General features: G+C 45.9%; 1 protein-coding gene across 1 annotated transcript; it reads right to left on the bottom strand.

Moving 5' to 3' along the window:
• Window positions 1-294: 294 nt before the first annotated feature.
• EIF2B5 (eukaryotic translation initiation factor 2B subunit epsilon) lies at window positions 295-10,683 on the bottom strand. The gene is made up of 16 exons (XM_019023039.4): window positions 10,101-10,683; window positions 8,944-9,068; window positions 7,877-8,062; window positions 7,607-7,784; window positions 7,436-7,516; window positions 5,526-5,603; window positions 4,952-5,264; window positions 3,608-3,753; window positions 3,227-3,368; window positions 3,002-3,103; window positions 2,719-2,826; window positions 2,463-2,553; window positions 2,040-2,163; window positions 1,381-1,506; window positions 898-1,008; window positions 295-722 (listed from the first exon to the last, which is right to left on the bottom strand). Exons 1-16 carry the CDS (start codon window positions 10,293-10,295, stop codon window positions 663-665), a joined length of 2,166 nt encoding a protein of 721 aa, XP_018878584.3. The 5' UTR covers window positions 10,296-10,683; the 3' UTR covers window positions 295-662.
• Window positions 10,684-21,932: the final 11,249 nt, after the last annotated feature.

The following is a 21,932-nucleotide window of genomic DNA, read 5'->3' as shown; positions in this document are numbered from 1 at the left end:
ACATATGGTTGGCAACATAACCCTCTGGCAGAAAAGTGTTCAAAATGGGACTCTATGGAAACGGGCTTAGGCACACCACCCCAGGATCACAAGTTGGTCCACAGAGGGTGGAAAAGAACCTCCGCCCTCCACTACCCATGAGCCATGGGAAAGGTTAATTAGCAAGGTACCACAGTACCACCTAGTGGCTGGCACACCCGTCCTCCCTCTCCCCCGGGTGTTAAGGAAAGGCTATCATGTGACTCTGGTCACATACTTCACTGGCTGATTAGTCAGGGATGGAGACAAACCAAATACACCACTCTCTCTTTTAATATTAACATATACAAGCAGCAGAAAGAGCCAACTTCTCTCTGCTGTTCCCTGAGGGAAAGCCGGAGCACAGAGCTGTTCCTCTGGCCTTCCTCCAACTGCCGGGCCTGCTTAGCTCCTCCCTAGGCAGAAGCTTTGTTCCAGCCCCACTTCCACATCCCAACTCCACAGTCAGGATGGGAGGCACATGGTTGCTAGCAGGGGAAAGAATACTGTAGTTCCAACCTCTGCTCCTTTCAGTCTCAGCCTGGATGGTGGTCACTCATCCCTCTGCAGCTAGTTCCTCACTTGTCCCAGCCCAGGAGCCAGGAGGGCACTCAATCACACCCAAAGGAGCAGGCAGTGTGACTTCAGTCATCCTCAGATGACTCCTCTTCTGCCTCTTTTAGCCACTGGATGAACCTCTGCAGCTGTAAAGAAGCAGAGGAGAGATCAGCTGGGGGAGGTGCACATACTCTCCTGCTCCCCTCGGCAGATAAACAGCTCTAACAACCAGAGCCCCAGAAACCAACCACCCTAGAGTCTAGGGGCCAGGACCTGGGAATGAGACAACCGTCTTGGCGAGAGGAGGACAGCCTGACGCACCTGTTGATTCTTGCGCAACTGCCGGCCCTTATCAGTTGTATCTCTTTGGCTGAACCAGCTCAGAATTGTTTCTTCAGCCAGGATCTCCAGCTGGTAGAAAGCCATCAGTACCTGCAAAAGGCCAATAAAGGGGACCTCAGGGGCCTTGGAAAGTCCAGCAGGATACTCTACCAGGCCCTCAGATCCCTCTATGCACTGAGTAGCCTCCTCCAAAACAGACAAGAGTGAGCTGTTCGCTCTGCTCCTGGGGCAGGTCTAACTTCTGGAACTATTGCTGGGGAGAGCTTTGCACATTTCCAGACCACCCCCCAGATGGCTACCTTACTAGCCCGGCTCCAAGCTGTACTATTCTAGCAATAAGCATATTGGGAGTGGATGATCCATACTGGATTCACATTAGCTTCTATTTTATGTCTCCCAAGGGGGTCACCAACCCTCGTTTGAAAGCAAGTGCAGAAGAATGGGGCTTGAGGTCGTATTCACCTTGGCCATGGAAATACCAAGAGCTTCATGCTCTAGGAAGAAGTCCTCAATGGCTGCTAACGCTTCCAAATGGTCGGCTGCGCGCTTTATGTAGTTCCTAAAAACAGGGCTCCAGGCCTTTAGCAGCTATGGAAGAAAGAAGGGAGCTGCAGTATATTCCTGAGCATTCACCTATACCTGGACATCCAAGCAAATCCATATTGATGACATGGGTGGACAAGAGGGAGATGATACAGATTCTGTGGAATTATGTCAGAGGGACTTGGGAGTTGTTGACAGGGTTTGGGAAAAAGAGATTCCTTAGGGAAGGTGAAAGGGGATCAGATGCTATAGGCTGCCTCAAAATACCTATTCCCACCCCAGAGGCTGATCTTGTGTTGGGTCAAATTGCTGCCATAGAGTCTAAATGTCCAGGTCCATTCTGAATATACCTTTGTGGGCCTAGGATGGTATGAAATCCTGGAGTCTCAAAGGCCAGTCAGTATTGAACTCAACCTGACCCCTCTGAACAAGCCAAGGCTGCTCTAGAGCCCAACCAGCTTCCAGAGGCAAGGAGAAACGAACCAGAAGTGACATACACCCAATATAACAAGACAGTCTACTCCTGATTTCCTTTGCCTGTACCCAATCCCTTGTACTCAGCTCCAATCTTTGCTCACAGGAAGCAGCAGGGCACAGTAGCGGCTTGAGTCAAGCGGGGAATCCATCTGTTGCAGGGGGAACTCCAGGACCACGTGGCTCAGTACCTGCATCACCTCCTTTAGACTTATGTTATAGGCATACCTGTGGGGAGACTGGGGTGACACCAGGGCCTTCACTGGCCTTTCAGCAGGCTTAGAACTATGACTTTGATAGACATTGGAGAGGAATCTGGATGGAACAATATGGAAGGGGAGGGTTTAGGAAGGAGAAAGTCTATGCTGAGGCTAGAACTTAATAATGCTCTCCTTGCTCCAAATACTACTGGTCTTTCCATTTGGGATGTCGAAGGAATAGGTTCCTATTTGGAGACAAAACACTTACGAGAAAGCCTCTACCTTCCCGGGATCACCCCGAGGAGAACAGGGAGGGGCTGCTCTTACTTGAGAGAGTTGATTTCCAGGACGAGATTGTCACAAGAAATGTTCTCCTCTTTGCCCCGCTGTAGTGTTCCTAAAACTTCATTCTGGAACACTGAAATCAAAGCAAGGATAAGTTCATGGGCCAACATCATTCAGAATGCTCTAAGTCATCTAGTCTTGACTCGATACCAAACCCTTTCTGAGGAACGTAAGCCTCTGGCTAGTTGATCCAGGCAGAGAATAAACTGGTCCAGCGCATTTCTCCCCTGCCACTCACCTTTGATGTCATCCATCTGAGGGGAGCCTCCCCGGCTGTCCGGCTCCTCAGAATCCATACTTTGCTCACTTTCACTTTCACTCTCTTCTTCCATGTTGATCTTGAGTCCTGAGAAGCCATAATGGGTGAGGAAAAAGAAAAAAAGAGTCATTGATAGAGAGCAATATACCTGCCCTGTCTGCATGAATAAAGGAGTGAATAAGTAATGTGACTCTGAAGTATTCATTATCCTTCAGAATATTCCGATTCAGGAGGAGAAGGGCAGGCATCAGGCCTAGCTCACCCCACAGATTCTGCTGCAGTTCCTCCTGTTCCTCCATGTTCATGCCTGCAGCTTTCCAGAGGTAGCCCTTGCCAGCAGCTCCTACTTCTGCTGGATTGTAACCTGGAAAAGGCAATGATCTATAGAGAGGGCCCGGCGGAAGCACCAATCCCTCCAAGAGGAAACACTGGTTCTTCTATGAGGCAGCGAGACACACAGATGCCCCACACCTGTCGAGTCTCACACCTTTCATCTTCACTTTGTCCTTTTCTTGGTCAGCCCCAGAATCATCACTGAACTCGCCATCATCTTCATCTTCCTCTGCATCTGGAGGGTGCAAAGAGATTACCGAGCCCTCAGGCAGCGTGATATTTGGGCCCACGACCACCTAAAGGGAAAAAAAACACAGAACCATTAGGGTGTGGAGGAAAAGTGCATCCTGATAATGAGAGCAACTTTTTTTTTTTTTTTTTTTTTTTTTTTTTAAACTAAGGCTAGACGGCAAATGAAACCACTGGATTTGTTCTCTCAACTCAGACAGGATTATGGGTGGAAATAATGCCCCTTCTGGCTCAGTGTGACTGCCATGCAATTCAAGGCCTGTGCACAGTATAGATCAGGTCTCACCTGGGAAGTGAGGACACAGCGTGGTTTCAGTGTCACTCGTTCCTTGACCTCAGCATTGTCACAAAGCAGAGACTGATGGATCTGTGCTCCAGCCGCCACTCGAACACCCTGCCACAGGTAGGTCTGGTCCAGCACCACGTTATCACCTGGCTCAGGATGGGAAGACCTCTGGCTCACTCAGGGTTCCAACCGCAGAGCAGAGCCCTTCATAGAGGACAGGGCTGACTGACACCAGCACGGCTCCCACCTAGCTCTCATTCCCCATGCCGCAAGTCACCAGAAACACCCACTCACCCCCTAAGCCCAGGCCTGAGAAGAGAAGATACTTCACCAAGTTTACAACAATTATAGACTACACACAGAGCTTAAGAACCCGAGAACCTTCAGGATTTCTGGGGACCCTCTGAACTCAAAAAACCTTATTAGAATCATATCCACGTCTACAAGCAGAACCAAATAATTCCACCTCTTCTGGTACATTTTAGAAACCAAGTCTTTTTTTCTTTTGAGACACGGTCTCATTCTGTCACCCAGGCTGGAGTGCAGTAGTATGATCATGACTCACTGCACCCTCGACCTCTGGGCTCAGGTAATCCTCCTGCCTCAGCCTCCTGAATAGCTGAGATTACAGGCACGCGCCATCACGCCCAGCTAATTTTTGTATCATTTGTAGAGAAGGGGTGTCGCTATGTTGCCCAGGCTGGTCTTGAACTCCTGGGCTCAAGCGATCCTCCCACCATGGCTTCCCAATGTGCTGGGATTACAAGCATGAGCCACCACGCTCAGCCCCTAGAATCTGAGCCTTACTGTTGTTCTTGGAAAGGGGCAGTACTATTAGAAGCATCACACTCCTGCAACCAAAATGAGTTACCAAGAGGCCAACCAGGCAGTTATGCTAGACTCAAAAGAACACTGGACTTACAATCAGAATACCCAGATTCAGGTCCCACCATTATTACCAATGACCTTGGGCAAGAAAATCTTGTTGAGCCTGTTTATTTGTAAATTATGAAGATTAAATGAAACAATGTATATAAAAGCCCTTTGTAAACTGTAATGCGCTAAATAGATGTTGTTACTGCATGTTAATTATCTACTTGCTCCTGAATGTGACTACAGGGTACCCTGGAATGTGAAGAGTCATCCAATGAGAGGCTCACAGGCTACAAATTAAGGTATCGCTGTTTTCAAATCCCTGTTTCCTCCTTTCGTGAGGTAGCCACTCTATAGTTCCTTATTCCCAGGGACTGTCCCTTGTGTAGCCATCCCTTGTGTTTCTGGAGACGTGGCCCCCCCAGGTTCCTGTTCCTAGGATAGTTGGCTTGATTCCCCACCTGTGCTCACCAATGTGGCAGCCGGGGCCAATGACACTGTTGGTGATAAAGCAATTGCTGCCAATGACAGTGCCAGAGCCCAGGAGCACATTTTCCTCTAGGATGCTGCCATGGCCCAGGCTGACCTCAGGCCCTCGGTAGATGTTGTGCCGGGAATGAGTGCAGCTCTGGGTGGTGCTGTCAGTGAAGTTCGCCTCTGGGGTGAGAGGGTAGACCCATCGGCGGATGACGTCAGCACAGACAGCTGAGTACATGTGTAGGTTGGAGACACGGGCACCATATTCCTTAGCTGTTACGTGCATGTGGATCTGGTTCCCTAGGATCTGAATGAGAAGGAAAGGGAGGTCACCTAAGCAAGAAAGACAGGAAGAATGCCCCCAAGTACAACTTTTCTAATCCTTTTAAGTTCCCCTCTGCCTCTCACTGCCACAAAGATTCTTCTTTGTGTACTGTTCCTCCTGCCCCCTGCTTTTCCTCCCTCCTAAGCCTCAATAAAATACAAAAAAGGATCAAAAGTTACCAGCATGAGATACAATCATAGCCTTCTCCTCTCTCCTAAAGAGGCATTGGAAGACTTTTCTCACCTCCTCATTCACTAAGAGACCTCGCACAAAGTCATCTCGAGTTTGGTAGTCAAAGTTGTCTGTAAAGAGTTGTGCCACCTGTGGAAGGGAAGTGGAGTGGGCTAGAATTAAGTACCATTCTTTTTTTTTTTTTGAGACGAGTCTAGCTCTGTTGCCCAGGCTGGAGTGCAATTGCATGATCTCGGCTCACTGCAACCTCCACCTCCTGGGTTGAAGTGATTCTCGTGCCTCAGCCTCCCAAGTAGCTGGGATTACAAGCGTCCGCCACCACGCCCAGCTAATTTTTGTATTTTTATTTTTTAGTAGAGATGGGATTTCACTGTGTTGGTCAGGCTGGTCTTGAACTCCTGACCTCATGATCCACTCACCTCGGCCTCCCAAAGTGCTGGGATTACAAGCGTGAGCCACCACGCTTGGCCAGGGTTAAGTACTATTCTCTAGGAGCACAGATAATCCCCCAGAGACCTAGCAAACCCTATGACAGCTGGACATGGACCAGAATTCCAAAGAGACTCCCAGTGGGATACTGGAGACAAGATCTTTGCTTTACAATAGATTCTAAAAAAAAAAAAAAAAAAAAAAGGCCAGGTGCAGTGGCTCACGCCCGTAATGCCAGCACTTTGGGAGGCCGAGGCAGGCAGATCACCTGAGGTTGGGAGTTCGAGACCAGCCTGACCAACATGGTAAAACCTCATCTCTACTAAAAATACAAAAATTAGCTGGGTGTGGTGGCACATGCCTGCAATCCCAGCTATTTGGGAGGCTGAGGCAGGGGAATTGCTTGAACATGGGAGGCGGAGGTTGCAGTGAGCTGAGATTGCACCATTGCATCCAGCCTGGGCAACAAGAGTGAAACTCCGACTCAAAAAAAAAAAAAAAAAAAAAAAAGGCTGGGTGCAGAGGCTCACACCTGTGATTGCAGCACTTTGGGAGGCCAAGGCAGGAGGATCACCTGAGGTCAGGAGTTAGAGACCAGCCTGGCCAATATGGTGAAACCCCATCTCTACTGAAAAATACAAAAAATAGCCGGGTGTGGTGGTGCGTACCTGTAGTCCCAGCTACTTGAGAGGCTGAGGCAGGAGAATCACTGGAACCCAGGAGGTGGAGGCTGCAGTAAGCTGAGATCGTGCCACTGCACTCCAGCCTGGGCGACAGAGCGAGGCTCCGTCTCAAAACAACAAAGCAACAACAACAAAAAAAACTGGTGGCTCATGCCTGTAATCCCAGCATTTTGGAAGGCCGAGGTGGTCAGATTGCTTGAGCTCAGGAGTTCGTGACCAGGCCGGACAACATGGCAAAACCCCGTCTCTACAAAAAAATACAAAAATTAGTGGTAGTGCACGCCTGTGGTTCCATCTACTCAGGAGGCTGAGGCAGGAGGTTCCCTTGAACCCGGGAGGCTGAGGCTGCAGTGAGCAGTCATGGTGCCACTGTGCTCCAGCCTGGGCCACAGAGCGAGACCCTGTCTCAAAAAATATATATAAATAAAAATTAAAATAAGGCCAGGTGTGGTGGCTCATGCCTGTAATCCCAGCACTTTGGGAGGCTGAGACAGGTAGATCACTTGAGACCAGGAGTTCGAGACCAGCCTGGCCAACATGGTGAAACCCCATCTCTACTAAAAATACAAAAATTAGCCAGGCATGGTGGTGTGTGCCTGTAATCCCTGCTACTCAGGAGGCTGAGGCAGGAGAATCACTTGAACCTAGGAGGCAGAGTCTGCAGTGAGCTGGGATCACATCACTGCACTCCAGCCTGGGCAACAGAGCGAGACTCTGTCTCAAAAAATAAAAGTAAAAATAATAAAAATAAACAGGGAGAAGAAATATACCCTGGCCTTCTAAGGGGACAATAACAGACCCACAGAGTTCTACTCTTTGGGTGTGCAGCCCCAGCCCTAAAGAGCTCACCTGAGGAGAACAGATGCTGATATGACAATCCAGTAAATCATATCGAACCTCCACTCCATCACTACTGCCCTGAAACAGGCTCTGTGGGGAGAAGTTACAAGGACTTTAATTTGTTTCTCCCACTGAAGCCTGTCACTTCCCCATCTCAAAGGACCCCAGATATCCACACACCAGAGGAAATGCAAAACGCCGGAGACCCTGGGTCTTCTGAAAATGGAGAACCCTGTTTGTGGTACTATCCACAGCCACTACCACATTGTCTTCGTGGCAACGAGTTGGGTGGCTGGGGGATGACTCCTTGAAGATCATCGTCATCACAGAAACATTTTTTTCTAGCTTCCGTCTCAACCTATAAAGGATAGGAGGGACAGAACTGCAAAAAAGCAGTCTCAGGGCTCTGCTGGTCTTTAACCCTTGTTCCTGTCATTTTCCCATCCTGACCTGTGTTCCTCAAGGGCTCTGGTGATATTGATGTTTGAGATGACATCCCCATACACCAGAAGGAAGTCAGAGCGCACCAAAGCCTTGGCATCAACATCACGGAGGACATCTCCCAGTGATCGATAGAGCTCTGATGTAATTATTCGAACCACATTGAGAGATGTAGGGCGGCACCACTTTGACTTCCTAAAGGAAGGGAGGGTGAGGGGAATGAGTATATCAAGCATAAAGATCATTTGAGCCTTCCCCATTTTTCACCCCCATTCAGCATTCACAGTCCTTCTCGATGGCTTTTTTGGGTTCTTGCCAGCGTCTTCAACTTCAAAGAGTATTATGAACTATAATGAATGCTTTCAGCATCCTGTGTCACCAGTCTTGTTTTATGGGTTAGGAAACATGGTTATTTCCTCTCCATACCTTGACCCCTTGTCCCTAAACATCAATTTGAACTCAAAATCCTGCTGAAGCCTAGGGTACACAAAGTAGCCCGGGAACACACTTCATGTCAGCTTTCCCCTTCTGCAATCCATATAACATTTAGGAACTGTCTGATGGAGACCATGCTAATGTCCTAGTCTTTACATCCTGGACTTCCATAAGCAATGCGATTCCCTAGTTTTCAAGATTTCAACAAACATGTAAGTGCTCACTATATGCTTGGGACTGAGCTAGGCAGTGGGAATACAAAGATGACAAGGAGCTCATTTATATCCTTGAAGGTGAGAACAAACAAGATTTAGAAACTCAGTGGGAAAACAAAGATGTTATCATTGTAACTTCCATACTGAAGCCATTAAATAAAAGCAAAGTCCACTGGCACCAAACTTTATAATGAGATTCAGAAAAAACCCAAGTTTATTCTTTAATCTTTGTCACAGAAAACCCAAGACAGACAGATACAAAGTTTCAGCTGCTCACCTCCTGGTAAGTGTAGAAAATACCCTTAGAACTTACCATGACATCTAAGTACACACATTTTTCCCCTCTCACATTTCCCTAGTTACATTCATCCTGAAAAAACTGGAAAAAGATGGCGAAACATAGAAAGAAAAGTTGCAGGGCCTTACAGTAAATGTTCTTTGATTTGAGCAGCTTTCCAGCAACAAAAGACAAATGTTTCCTGTACACCTGTGGCAGTCAGGAATTCCAGAGTGTAGTCAATTAATGCCACATTGGCCAGGGGCAAGAGGACCTGAAGGACACAAGATGAAAAAAAACTTGAGGTCTCGAATCCCTTTGGGTACCCCACTGCAACAATTTTCACTCCTCTATTAGTATTTCCAAACAGTGTAATTTTGCTGTATCTTTCCAATTCAAAGATAAACAGGTTCCTGCCTTTGATGTTCATGCCATGCTCTAAGCCTGAGTCTGAGACGTTGCAATTTGGGGATGGTAAGTACAGAATCTATGTGCCTCGTATCAGACACAGAGCTGTGACAGAATGGCAGTTCACTGCTGGCAAAGGATAATACTGGAAATCAATCATATTTCCATAAATTTAAGCATTGCTAAGGCCTTCTTCCCCATAAGATTTCCTTCCTTGATCCCTTTCTAAGTGTCAGAGGTTAGCCATCTCCCGTCACTTGTCAAAAATGAACAGCCATTAGGCTTTTTCGAGGGAATTAGAGAGGATTTTCCTTAAATCCAATGCAGTTCCCTCTTTCTGAACTGACTGCTGAACGACCCAGCTGAGTCCAATACCCCATTGTCTAGACAACTCGGGGGCTGATGGCAATCAACCACTAAACCCATTTTATCCTTTCGACAGATAGCACCGGCTATCATTAGAACCTGGAAGGAAAAAAAAAAATACACTGCCTGAGATCTAGCCCGCTCTTTTTAAGGCATATTACCGCCCTTTCAGAGGCAAAAGGTCGTTTCTTTTCACCTAAGCAACCGTCATCGGCAAGGTTAAAAGCGGCGCAGCCTCTTCTAGGGGCACTGAATCCCCGCGTGAAGGCTTCTCTCAAGCGCTGTTTCTACATTTAGCTCTCTTCATTCCTTTCAAACCCGAGGTGGACAGCATTACGAATGCCCAAATCTACCGGCCACTAACTTGGTCAGCAGTCATCAGGGTTTAGACAGTCCCTCTGCCTCCGGTTTTAGGATAACAGCATAGACACAGGTCCTTCAAGGGCATGCTGTAGTAGTTAGCCGAAATGAGAACTTCCTCCAGCCCTGCCACCCTTCCTGCCCTCTGGCTGCTCGCGTGCGCGGCGCTCACCCGAGGCTGGTCCTTGGAGATGGGAAAGAAGCGGCGATCGAAGCTATCGGCCACCAGAACTGCTTGTAGGGGCGGCGGCGGTTCCTCCTCCGCCCCTCTGGCTCCCCCGCCACCGCTGCCTCCCGGCCCCGCGCCGCTGCGCTTGTTAGCCCGACTAACCACCACACCAGGCGGCGCCACTACAGGGGCCGCCATCTTCTTCTCTCACGGTCACCACTTCCGCAAGGAAGCTGACACCGCACGCAGTAGGGGACAAAAAGGATCCAGCACTTGAAATGCGATGGACTAATTAACGAAGGGAAGGAGACGAGGAGGGAGCAGTGCGCATGCGTCTTCCCCGGGAGCCCACAGGGGTCTGAGGTTGATCCCGGAGGCGCGAGGAGTGGGTACGGGTCACGGTTGTCCCGGCCCCTGGAAGCGTAGGGTAGGAGTGGGGTCCCATAGATGTCAGACTCGGTCTGCAAGTATCGTCGGCCTTCATTTGTAGGTGAACAAGCCGAGATTCTTGCGGCGTGATAGGACTTGTGGTCTCCACGAAGGGGCCAGCTCCATCGGGAATCTGTAATCGCCCAGCAGTTTCCCCGCCCCGCGCATGTGAAATATGTAGCCCTCCGTATTCATTCTAGAAACTTCTGGGAACCCAGCGCCCTGGGGAGATAGAACCGAGCCAGATGTTCCCCCGCTGCGAGGAACTCAGAACCTGCATAAATAGAGAAGGTGGCATATAGTAGGGAGACCAGTAATTCCATTGAGCGCTGATTTTGGGCCAGGCACGATACAAGCATTATCTCTGCAAAACATCTTATTCATTCGTTCAGCAAACGTTTCTTGAACTCTCAGAAGGATGAAGGAAGTTTACCCAGCTAGTAAGTGGAAGAACTGGTATTGGAACCCGATCTGTCTGACTGCAGAGTTCCACAATCTTGCTGCCAAGTTATGTGGGGACAACAATGACTATTTTATGTCATCTATTCATTCTTCCAGCCTATCAGCCTCCTGTGTCTTAAGCAGAGTGGAGACGGGGGTGGATCCAGGCGCACCAGTAAGTTGTACTGGAGTTAAGCGGTAAGCTTTCTGGGCAGAGGAAAGTGCGGGCGTAAAGGTCCAAGGCTTGAAAAGGCGCAGCAGCACCTTTTTCTCTTTGGGGAAAGAAGCGGTGGCTGCGGGGAATAAACCAACTCTGCAGAGGGGCGGGGCCGTGGGAAAGCGGTGGAACGGGGCAGGAAGGCTGGGCGTCATTTGGGAGGCAAGGAGCTTTTCTGCAAGGCATAGCGCCCTTTCTGCACGGGACCTGTCCAGGTTCCACGCCACAGGCTTCTGCAGTTCCTGCAAACTGTTCCCATCCCGCCCCGCGTTGCACGTCGGGATTTGGAGTTCGCGATGCTGAGAGTTGTTTCCACGTGGCGATTCCGACTTGACCCGTCGTGCTCCGGCGCCCGCCTAGGGGGACCAAGGAGTTTGTCATTTCTTGCCTTGTTAGGGTGCGGAACGAAAACCATTTGATTTATCCTAGGAAAGGAAAGGCTGAAGCCAACTAAGTAAAAGTTTTCCATTAAATGAATGCACGTTGTAGAAAAGGAATGTTCAACTGCCCTACAAATCCAGAGGTAGAAATGGGGGAGGGGGGAAGGAATTAAATAGGACACACACACACACACACACACACACACAAACATACACACACACACTCTTGGGGGGGTGTTTGGGTATGGAAAGTAGGTCCGATTGCAGAATTTATTTTAAATGATTCCCGCAACCTTGGGAAGTTGGGAAGTGGTGAATCCGCTGCCGAAAGGCATTTGTGCTTATGGTAAATCCAGGTCTTAAAATTCTGTAGACTGGTAGCTATATGGATATGATTTTAATAGACTAGTTTCAGGAAGACTCTCTCAAACTGTTTTTTGTTGTTGTTGTTTAAAAACTTACTTGAAATATATTGGAAACCACATATACATAATCTCTCACACACACTACATAAAGAAGTAAAAATTCCTTTCCCTACTTCTTTCATCCTATCCAATTTGTAGAGTCATAACCATTCTTAATAATTTGATGGGTATTCATTTCTTCCCTAAATTTATATGTCTAGAACTAGAGCTAGAGTGTATGCCTACATACACACACACACACCCATACATATATATTCAAACATAATATATGTATATCCACATGTATTCAAACACAGAATTATGTTTAGATAATTATGGTTATATGCTGGTATGCCAGAGCCAGACTGCCTGGCTTCGGTTCCAGGCCCTAGTTGGATAGCTTTGGGCTACTCAGCCTCTCTATGCCTGGACTTCTTCATCTTTGAAACGGGATAATAATAATACTTATCCCATAAAGTTCTTGTGAGAATTAAATGAAATAATATACGAAAAGCCCTTAGAACAGGCATTGACACATTGTGAAGGTAATGTATTAGCTATTTTGATGATTATGCATTTTGTCTGCAACTTGATTTTTATTTAACATATGAGGGAAAGTAGACAAACATAGCCATTTTCAGTGATTCCATAATATTCCATAGCACGAGTATACCATTGTTTATCCAACCATTTCTCTCTTGAGAAACATTGCAGATTTTTTTTGCAGTTTCTACGATTACAAATAATGCTGCAATAAACATCTTTCTACATATAGTCTTTATAAATTTGCATTTATTTCTTAGAATTTATTATTGAATTAGAGTAACTGGTTCAAATTGGATGCAATTCCCATGGCAGAAGGTACACTGTTGAACTCACTGGCAAGCCTGATGAGGCACTGGTGGAATTCATGGAGATACTGCTTAATTGCTCTCCCTGGACAATGTGTCATTTTGCACTTACACCAGCAATGTATGAGAGCGCCTGTTTCCCCATAGCCTCACCAACAGAGTATTTTGTCAATAGTTTGGAGTTTCTGCCAATCTATAAAGGAAAATAAGTGTAGTTTTAATTTGCATTTCTCTATTTCAGTGAGGTTGAACATTTTTTCATATATTTGGTCAACTGCCAGTTCTCGTTCTTTTTCTTTTTTTTTTTTTCTTTTTGAGACAGAGTCACTCTGTCGCCCAGGCTGGAGTGTAGTGGCACGATCTTGGCTCACTGCAACCTCCGCCTCCGAGGTTCAAGTGATTTTCCTACCTAGGCCCCCCTGAATAGCTGGGATTACAGGCTCACACCACTACACCTGGCTGATTTTTGTATTTTTAATAAAGGTGGGGTTTTGCCATGTTGGCCAGGCTGGTCTGAAACTCCTGACTTCAGGTGATCCACCTGCCTTGGCCTCTCAAAGTGCTGGATTACAGGTGTGAGCCACCACACCCAGCCTCTTTTTCTTTTCTTTTCTTTCTTTCTTTTTGTTTAGAAACAGGGTTGTGCTCTGTTGCCCAGGCTGGAGTACAGTAGCACAATCATAGCTCACTGCAGCCTCAAACTCTTGGGCTCAAGCAGTCCTTCCTCAGCCTCCAGAGTAGCTGGGACAACAGGCACCTACCACCACACCTAAGTTTTGTAGTTTTTGTAGAAATGGGGTCTTTCTGTGTTGCTCAGGCTAGTTCTGGTTCTTTCTCTGAATTTAGATTTCAAAATGAGTCTTGAATGTGAAATCAGTTTAGAATATAAGCTCTGTGGGCTTTCTGTTTATTTTATTCACTAGTATACCCCAGGTATGTAGAAGAGTAACTGGCACATGGCAGATGCTCACTAAATATTTGTTGAATGAATGACTGGTTGTTGCTAGTCAGTAACTGAGTATGTGATCAACTGTAGACAAACAAAAGTAATTCCTGACTCTCCCAAGGCTGAGGCTGTTTTTAAAAGATTATGGTAAAAATACAACAAAACATAGAAGTTATCATCTTAACAATTTTTTAACCTTGGCATGGAAAATTGATCGAAGTTGGCCATTTTTAAGTATACAACTCTGTAGTGTTACTTATGTTCACGTTGTTGTGCTACCATCACCAACATCCACCCACAGAACTCTTTTCATTTTGTAAAACTGATACTCTGTACCCATTAAACACAATCCTCATTTCCCACTCAGCCCAGCTCCTGGCAACTACCATGCCACTTTCTGTCTCTATGAATTTGACTGCCCTAGGTCCCTCATATGAGAGGAATCGCATAGTATTTATTTTTTTTGTATCTGCCTTATTTCACTTAGCATAATGTCCTCAAGGTTCATCCATATTGTTGCATGTTTCAGAATTTCCTTCCGTTTAAAGGCTGAATGATAATCCATTGGCTGTAGATACCGCATTTTATTTATCCATTTATCTGTCAATGGACACTTCGGTTGCTTCCCCCTTTTGCTATTGTGGATAATGCCACTATGAACGTGATCGTACAAATATCTGTTCCAGTCCCTGTTTTCACTGAAATAAATGGAACTACTGTATCATATGGTAACTCTACATTTAATTTTTGAGAAATTGCCATACTTTTTTTCATTTTTCTTTTCTTTTTTTTTTTTTTTGTTTGTTTTTGAGATGGAGTCTCACTCTGTCACCCAGGCTGGAGTGCAGTGGCACGATCTTGGCTCACTACAACCTCTGCCTCCCGGGTTCAAGCAATTCTCCTGCCTCAGCTTCCCTAGAAGCTAGGATTACAGGTGCACACCACTGCGCCTGGCTAATTTTTGTATATTTAGTAGAGACGGGGGTTTCACTGTTTTGGCCACAGTGGTCTCAAACTCCTGACCTCAGGTGATCCACCTGCCTTGGCTTCCCAAAGTGCTGGGCTTACAGGCATGAGCCACCGTGCCTGGCCCCCATTTTTTGAGACAGGGTCTTGCTCTGTCACCTAGGCTGGAGTGCAGTGGCACAATCATGGCTCGCTGTAGCCTCAAACTCGTGGGCTCAAGCGATCCTCCTGCCTCAGCCTCCCATAGTGCTGGGATTATAGGCATGAGTCACCACACTCAGCTGCCATATATATAATTTTTACAGCAGATGCACCATTTTACATTCCCACCTGCAGTGAACAAGGGTTTCAATTTCTTCACATCCTTAGTAACACTTCTATTTTTTCTTTCTTTTTTTTTTTTTTTTTTTGAGATGGAGTCTTGTTCTGTTGCCCAGGCTGGAGTGCAATGGTGTGATCTTGGCTCACTGCAACCTCCGCCTCCCAGGTTCAAGCAATACTCCTGCCTCAGCCTCCTGAGTAGCTGAGATTACAGGCACGTGCCACCATACCCAGCCAATTTTTCTATTTTTAGTAGAGGCAGGGTTTTACCGTGTTGGCCAGGCTGGTCTCAAACTCCTAACCTCAAGTGATCTGCCCGCCTCGGCCCCCCAAAGTGCTGAGATTACAGGCATGAGCCACTGCACCTGGCCTGTTTTCTTCTAACTTTAAGTGGCACTTTTCCCCTTCCAAAATTCTACTTATAAATATATTAAAATAATGGTAGGATATGTCCCCTTCAGGGCACCCTTGATGCGTATACAAGAGCTGGCCTTTTCTAGGCACTGCTAAAGAGCCAGGGCTCTGGTGACAGGAAGCATTAAACTGGTGGAGCACCTTGAGGGTAAGTCTTGGGGCCTTTTGTGCTTCTCAGCTGGGCTCACTTGTTGCTTAGTGGACCGAGCTTGTTCACTGCTGTGAATATTGTTTATTTTTCTAGTTACTTTGGGTCTGCAGTAGTAGTTGAGTTCTAAATATACTATGGGATAGCTGAGGTCCGTGTCCTAGGTTGCTAGAAAATGACAGAAGAAATACAGTTCTGGACTGGATATGTGGCTCATGCCTGTAATCCCAGCACTTTGGGAGGCCAAGGTGGATGGATTACCTGAGGTCAGGAGTTCGAGACCAGCCTGGCCAACATGGCAAAGCCCCATCTCTGCTAAAAAAAAAAACAAACAAAAAAAAAAAAAAACAAAAAAAGCCAACAACAACAAAAAATTAGCCGGGCATGGTGGTGTGCACCTGTAATTTCAGCTACTTGGAAGGCTGAGGCAGGAGAATCACTTGAACCTGGGAGGCGGAGGTTGCAGTGAGCTGATATCATGCCACTATACTCCAGCCTGGGTGACAGAGCGAGACTCTGTCTCAAACAAAAACAACAACAACAAAAAAACAACTGAGTTCTTCCCTGTTTTTCTTAGCATGTCCAGAGATATACCTAGTCTCCAGGGTATAACAATTCTTTTTGTCTTCTAGGCCGAGGTTTGAGGGAAAAAAATGTCCTTTAAGTCTTATCCATAGTTGAGTTGAAACAGGTTGGGATTTTTCAGAAGAGACTTTACTCAAAATCCTAAGGGAAGAGAAGGGAGAAAAAATGAAAATAAAGTCATTAACAATAAATACACTACTTTGGCTGGGCCCTGCCTCATGAGAGGCCAGAGTGGCTTGTGGAGTTTGGCAACACTGCCCCCTAGAGGTAATTGCTGTGCTGCGCTCCAACCTCCCCAACAATTGTTAGACTCCAGATCCCTGTTGATACAGAGCATTCCAGGATTGTGAAGTGGGAGCCAGCCACATCCATGATGTTCATGGAGCCTAGAAGAGCCCTGTGGAAACAAATTTTACCTGGTTACACTGAGATCCAGACATGCACAGACCAGCCCTCTTGAAGAGAGCTTGAGCTTCCTGAATGGGGCTGGAATGGAGAGAGACAATGAAGTTCCTGAGAGTATTGCCAGGAGAAAAAGTTGTGGCTGAATGGATCAGCCTAAACATCAGGGGCTTGAATCCAGAGGGAGGATGGGGTCTCGCTATGTTGCTCAGGCTGGTCTCAAACTCCTGGCCTTAAGCAATCCTCCTGCCTCAGCCTCCAAAAGTGCTGGGATTGCAGGTGTGAGCATCTGCACCTAGCCAACAATCATTCATTGTATATTTCACAGTAGCTAGAAGAGAAGGGTTGTAATGTTCCCAACACAAAGAAAGATAGGGCCGGCCACAGTGGCTCACGCCTGTAATCCCAACACTTTGGGAGGCCGAGGCAGGTGGATCACCTGAAGTCGGGAGTTCGAGACCAGCCTGGCCAACATGGTGAAACCCCATCTCTACTAAAAATAGCAATTGAAAATCCTGCCTCCTGGGCTGAAGGAAGCTGCTCAGTTCCTGGCCCTCTCAAATGAATGGTCACCATAGATAAGGGTCACCCAGTGCCAAGAGTTCCGCTGTGGAAACTCCTTTCTGAACAGTTGACCAAGAGAAATAGCCAGTTTCCCCAATGCCTGGGCAGGAAGGAGTCCCTTAGTTTGGTGGGTCACAGGTTAGCAACACTGTGGCACTTATTGTTGGCAAAACACCAAAGACAACAATAACAGAAAATTAGAAACAGCCAGAGAGAAAATATACACAGTATTACCTAAAAGGGAACAAAAATAAGATTGACTTCACTACAGCACAAATGGAAGCCAGGAGAAAATGGCATAACATCTTCAAGGCGTTGAGATCAAATAATGTCAACGTAGAATTGTCTTCCCAGAAAAATTATCTTTCTTTTTTTAAATTTATTTTTAGACTGGGCACAGTGGCTCACGCCTGTAATCCCAGCACTTTGGGAGGCTGAGGCAGGTGGATCACCTGAGGTCAGGAGTTCGAGACTAGCCTGGGCAACATGGCGAAACCCCGTCTCAACTAAAAATACAAAAATTAGACGGGTACGGTGGCATGCGCCTGTAATCTCTGCTACTCAGGAGGCTGAGGCAGGGGAATCACTTGAACCCGCAAGGCGGAGTTTGCAGTGACCCGAGATGGCGCCACTGCATTCCAGCCTGGGCAACAAAGCAAGACTCCATCTCAAAAAAAAATTTATTTTAAAAAATATTTATTTCTTTTTTGATAGAGGCAGGGTCTCCCTATGTTACCCAGGCTGGTGTTGAGCTCCTAGGTCAAGTGATCCTCCCACCTCGGCTTCCCAAAGTGCTGGGATTACAGGCGTGAGCCATCATGACCAGCTGAAAAATTATATTTCAAGAACAAGGGTAAAATAAATACATTTTCAGATAAACAAAAAATAGGCAAGTGATCATTGAAAGACCTTTACTGAGATCCAGACATGCACAGACCAGCCCTCTTGAAGACAGCTTGAGCTTCCTGAATGGGCCTCCCAAAGTGCTGGGATTACCGGCGTGAGCCACTGCAGCCGGCCCTATCTTTCTTTGTGTTGGGAACATTACAACCCTTCTCTTCTAGCTCCTGTGAAATATACAATAAATGATTGTTGGCTAGGTGCAGATGCTCACACCTGCAATCCCAGCACTTTTGGAGGCTGAGGCAGGAGGATTGCTTAAGGCCAGCAATCCTGGCCTTCAGATGATTAAGGAGAAGCTGATTAAGTGGAACAAAAATACAGTTAGATAGAAAGAATATGTTCTTGTATTTGATAGTACAGTAGGGAAATTACAGCTAATAATTTTACAATTTATTTATTTATTATTTATTTTTTAGACACAGAGTCTGGCGTCTGGCTCCATTACCCAGGCTGGAGTGCAGTGGCATGATCACGGCTAACTGTAGCCTTGAATTTCTGGGCTCAAGCAATCTTTCCGCCTCAGCCTCCTGAGTAGCTAGGATTACAAGCATGTGCCACCATGCCCAGCCAATTTTTAAATTTTTTTTGTAGAGATGGGGTCTCGCCATGTTGCTCAGGCTGGTCTCAAACTCCTGGCCTTAAGCAATCCTCCTGCCTCAGCCTCCAAAAGTGCTGGGATTGCAGGTGTGAGCATCTGCACCTAGCCAACAATCATTTATTGTATATTTCACAGTAGCTAGAAGAGAAGGGTCGTAATGTTCCCAACACAAAGAAAGATAGGGCCGGCTGCAGTGGCTCATGCCTGTAATCCCAGCATTTTGGGAGGCAGTGGCAGGTGGATCACCTAAAAATACAAAAAATTAGCTAGGTGCGGTGGCACATGCCGGTAATCCCAGCTACTTGGGAGGCTGAGGCAGGAGAATTGCTTGAACCTAGGAGGTGGAGGTTGCAGAGAGCCAAGGTCACGCCACTGCACTCCAGCCTGGAAGCCTGGACGATAGAGCGAGACTCCGTCTCAAAAAAATATATAAATAAATAAATAATAAATAAGTGAATAAAAATTATATAAAATTAAAAATTCAGTAATACAGTCACATTTGCCACATTTCAAGCACCTAATAACCATGTGTGGCTAGTGGCTACTATATTGGACAATGCACATGTAGAATACTTCCACTATTGCAGAAAGTTCTATTAACAGCACTGTTCAAAGATGCACCTCAAGCCGAAGGAGAAAAATTCCAGAACAAAGGTCTGAGATGCAAGGTGAAAGTTCTAGTAAATAAAATGCTAGGCATGTGAGTAAATATAAACAAACATTGATGATATAAAATAATATTAATGTCTAAGTTGGGCGGCTAAAGAAAGAAAATGCTAAACTACTTATACATGTTAAGTCAGACAGGAAGTGATTAGAGTTAAAAACATTCTAAGATATTTTTTATTATTCACATAAAGTCTGGGCCAAGAAATAAAATTCAGCAATATATTGTTTACAAGCAATACCCTTAAAACATAAGGACTCAGGATGGGCTCGGTGGCTCACCACCTGTAATCCCAGCACTTTGGGAGGCCAAGGCGTGTGGATTGCTTGAGGTCAGGAGTTCAAGACCAGCCTGGGCAACATGGTGAATCCTCTACTAAAAATACACAAAATAGCTGGGCATGGTGGCACGTGCCTGTAATACCAGCTACTTGGGAGGCTGAGGGAGGAGAATCACTTGAACCTGGGAGGCGAAGGTTGCAGTGAGCCGAGATTGTGCCACTGTACTCCAGCCTGGGCGACAGAGTGAGAATCCATCTCAAATAAATAAATAAATAAATAAAAAATCGACGAATCCATTATTATAGTAAAACATTTTAAATATATCTCAGTATTTGGTAGATCAAACAGATAAATGAATAAGGAAACAGAAGGCTAGAATATCATAATTAAACGTCTTGATCTAATGAATTTATGTGGAACTCTGCATTCGTTAATTGGATAATATGCAGTCTTTTCAAATGTTTGGGGAATGTTTGTAAACATTATACATAAAGCAAATCTCAACAGATTTCAAGGAATTGGTATCATGTATCATATGGACATTTTCCACTAAAAGTATGGTGCATACAGCAGTAGCAGCAGCATCACACGAAAGCCTGTTAGAAATGTAGATGCCCACGTCTCACCCCTGACCTCCTGCATTTTGGCAAGATCCCCAGGGGATTCACATGTACATTAAAGCTTGACATGCTTTGACACAAAGCATATTTTCTGACCACAGTATAATTAAGTTAAAAATCGGTAACACAAAGATAATTAAGAAAACTCCATATTTAAAAATTAGGCCAGGTGTGTATGGTGGCTCACACCTGTAATCCTAGCACTTTGGGAGGCCAAGGCAAGCGGATTGCCTGAGCTCAGGAGTTCGAGACCAGCCTAGGTAACATGGTGAAACCCTGTCTCTACTGAAATACAAAATATTAGCCGGGCATGGCAGTGGGTGCCTGTGATCCCAGCTACTCAGGAGGCTGAGCCATGAGAATCCCTTGAACTCGGGAGACAGAGGTTGCAGTGAGCCGAGATCGTACCACTGCACTCTAACCTGGGTGACAGAGGGAGACTCTGTCTCCAAAAAAACTAAAAAATAAATAAAATGAATAAATAAAATAAATAAAAATTACAACACCTCTAAAAATAGCTAACTGGCCAGGTACGGTGGCTCGTGTCTGTAATCTTGGCACTTCGGGAGGCTGAGGCAGGAGGATCACTTTAGACCAGAAGTTCAGGACCTGCCTGGGCAACATAGTGAGACCCTGTCTTTGCCAAAAAAAAACCTATTTAAAAAAATAGCTATGTATGTGTGTGTTTATGATACTGTTTGTTTCATCTACAGATCACGTGATATATTTGTGTATTTGCCAACCCCATAGGATTGGTTCCCTAGGTCCATAACCCAGAAATTGGGAACTACCACCTTGAACTTTGTGTCTTTGTTTTTTGTTTTTTTTTGAGACGAGTCTCACTCTGTCGCCCAGGCTGGAGTGCAGTGGCGCAATCTCGGCTCACTGCAAGCTCCGCCTCCCGGGTTCACGCCATTCTCCTGCCTCAGCCTCTCCAAGTAGCTGGAACTACAGGCACCCGCCACCACGCCTGGCTAATTTTTTGTATTTTTAGTAGAGACAGGGTTTCACCGTGGTCTCAATCTCCTGACCTCGTGATCCGCCCGCCTTGGCCTCCCAAAGTGCTGGGATTACAAGCGTGAGCCACAGCGCCCGGCCGAACTTTGTGTCAACAATACCAGTTTACTGTAGGTGATGTCTTGAGAGTCAGTAATGTGCCCCCCCACCCCCTTTTTTTTTACCTTTTCAAATACGTGATGTTATCTCTGGTTGACCTGAGGCATGAATGTGCCAAAGAAATTAGGATTTGTAACAGAAAGGAGGCAAAGAGAAAGAAACAAACAATTTTAAAAACTTTCTATTACTATAAAGAAAAAGTCTAAACATGTACAAAAGCACACATGGATACACATGTATCCATCACCATGTGGAACAATGATCAATTCAATCTTGTTTCATCAGTACCTGCCCCTACACTTTCCTTTCTCCCTTTGGATTATTTTGAGGCAAATCCTAGACATCTTATCATTTCATCTGTAAATATTCTAGCATTTATCTCTAGAAGAAAATGATCATTTAGCAAAAGTAATCGTGTCATTATTCTACTGAAAATTAACATAGTTTTAAATATCATTAACTACTCTGCTCAAATTTCCCCAATTTTCCCATCAGTATCTTTTTCTTATAAATGTTTATTGTTTTATTCAGGCTCAAAATAATGTTTATATATTGTAATTGATTGAAATGTCTCTTAAATTT

The sequence above is a fragment of the Gorilla gorilla genome, chromosome 2, assembly GCF_029281585.2.
Source record: "Gorilla gorilla gorilla isolate KB3781 chromosome 2, NHGRI_mGorGor1-v2.1_pri, whole genome shotgun sequence".
In the NCBI taxonomy this organism is placed as follows: domain Eukaryota; kingdom Metazoa; phylum Chordata; class Mammalia; order Primates; family Hominidae; genus Gorilla; species Gorilla gorilla.
The sequence above is the reverse complement of the archived record's forward strand: the minus strand, read 5'-3'. Positions and strand labels throughout refer to the sequence as shown.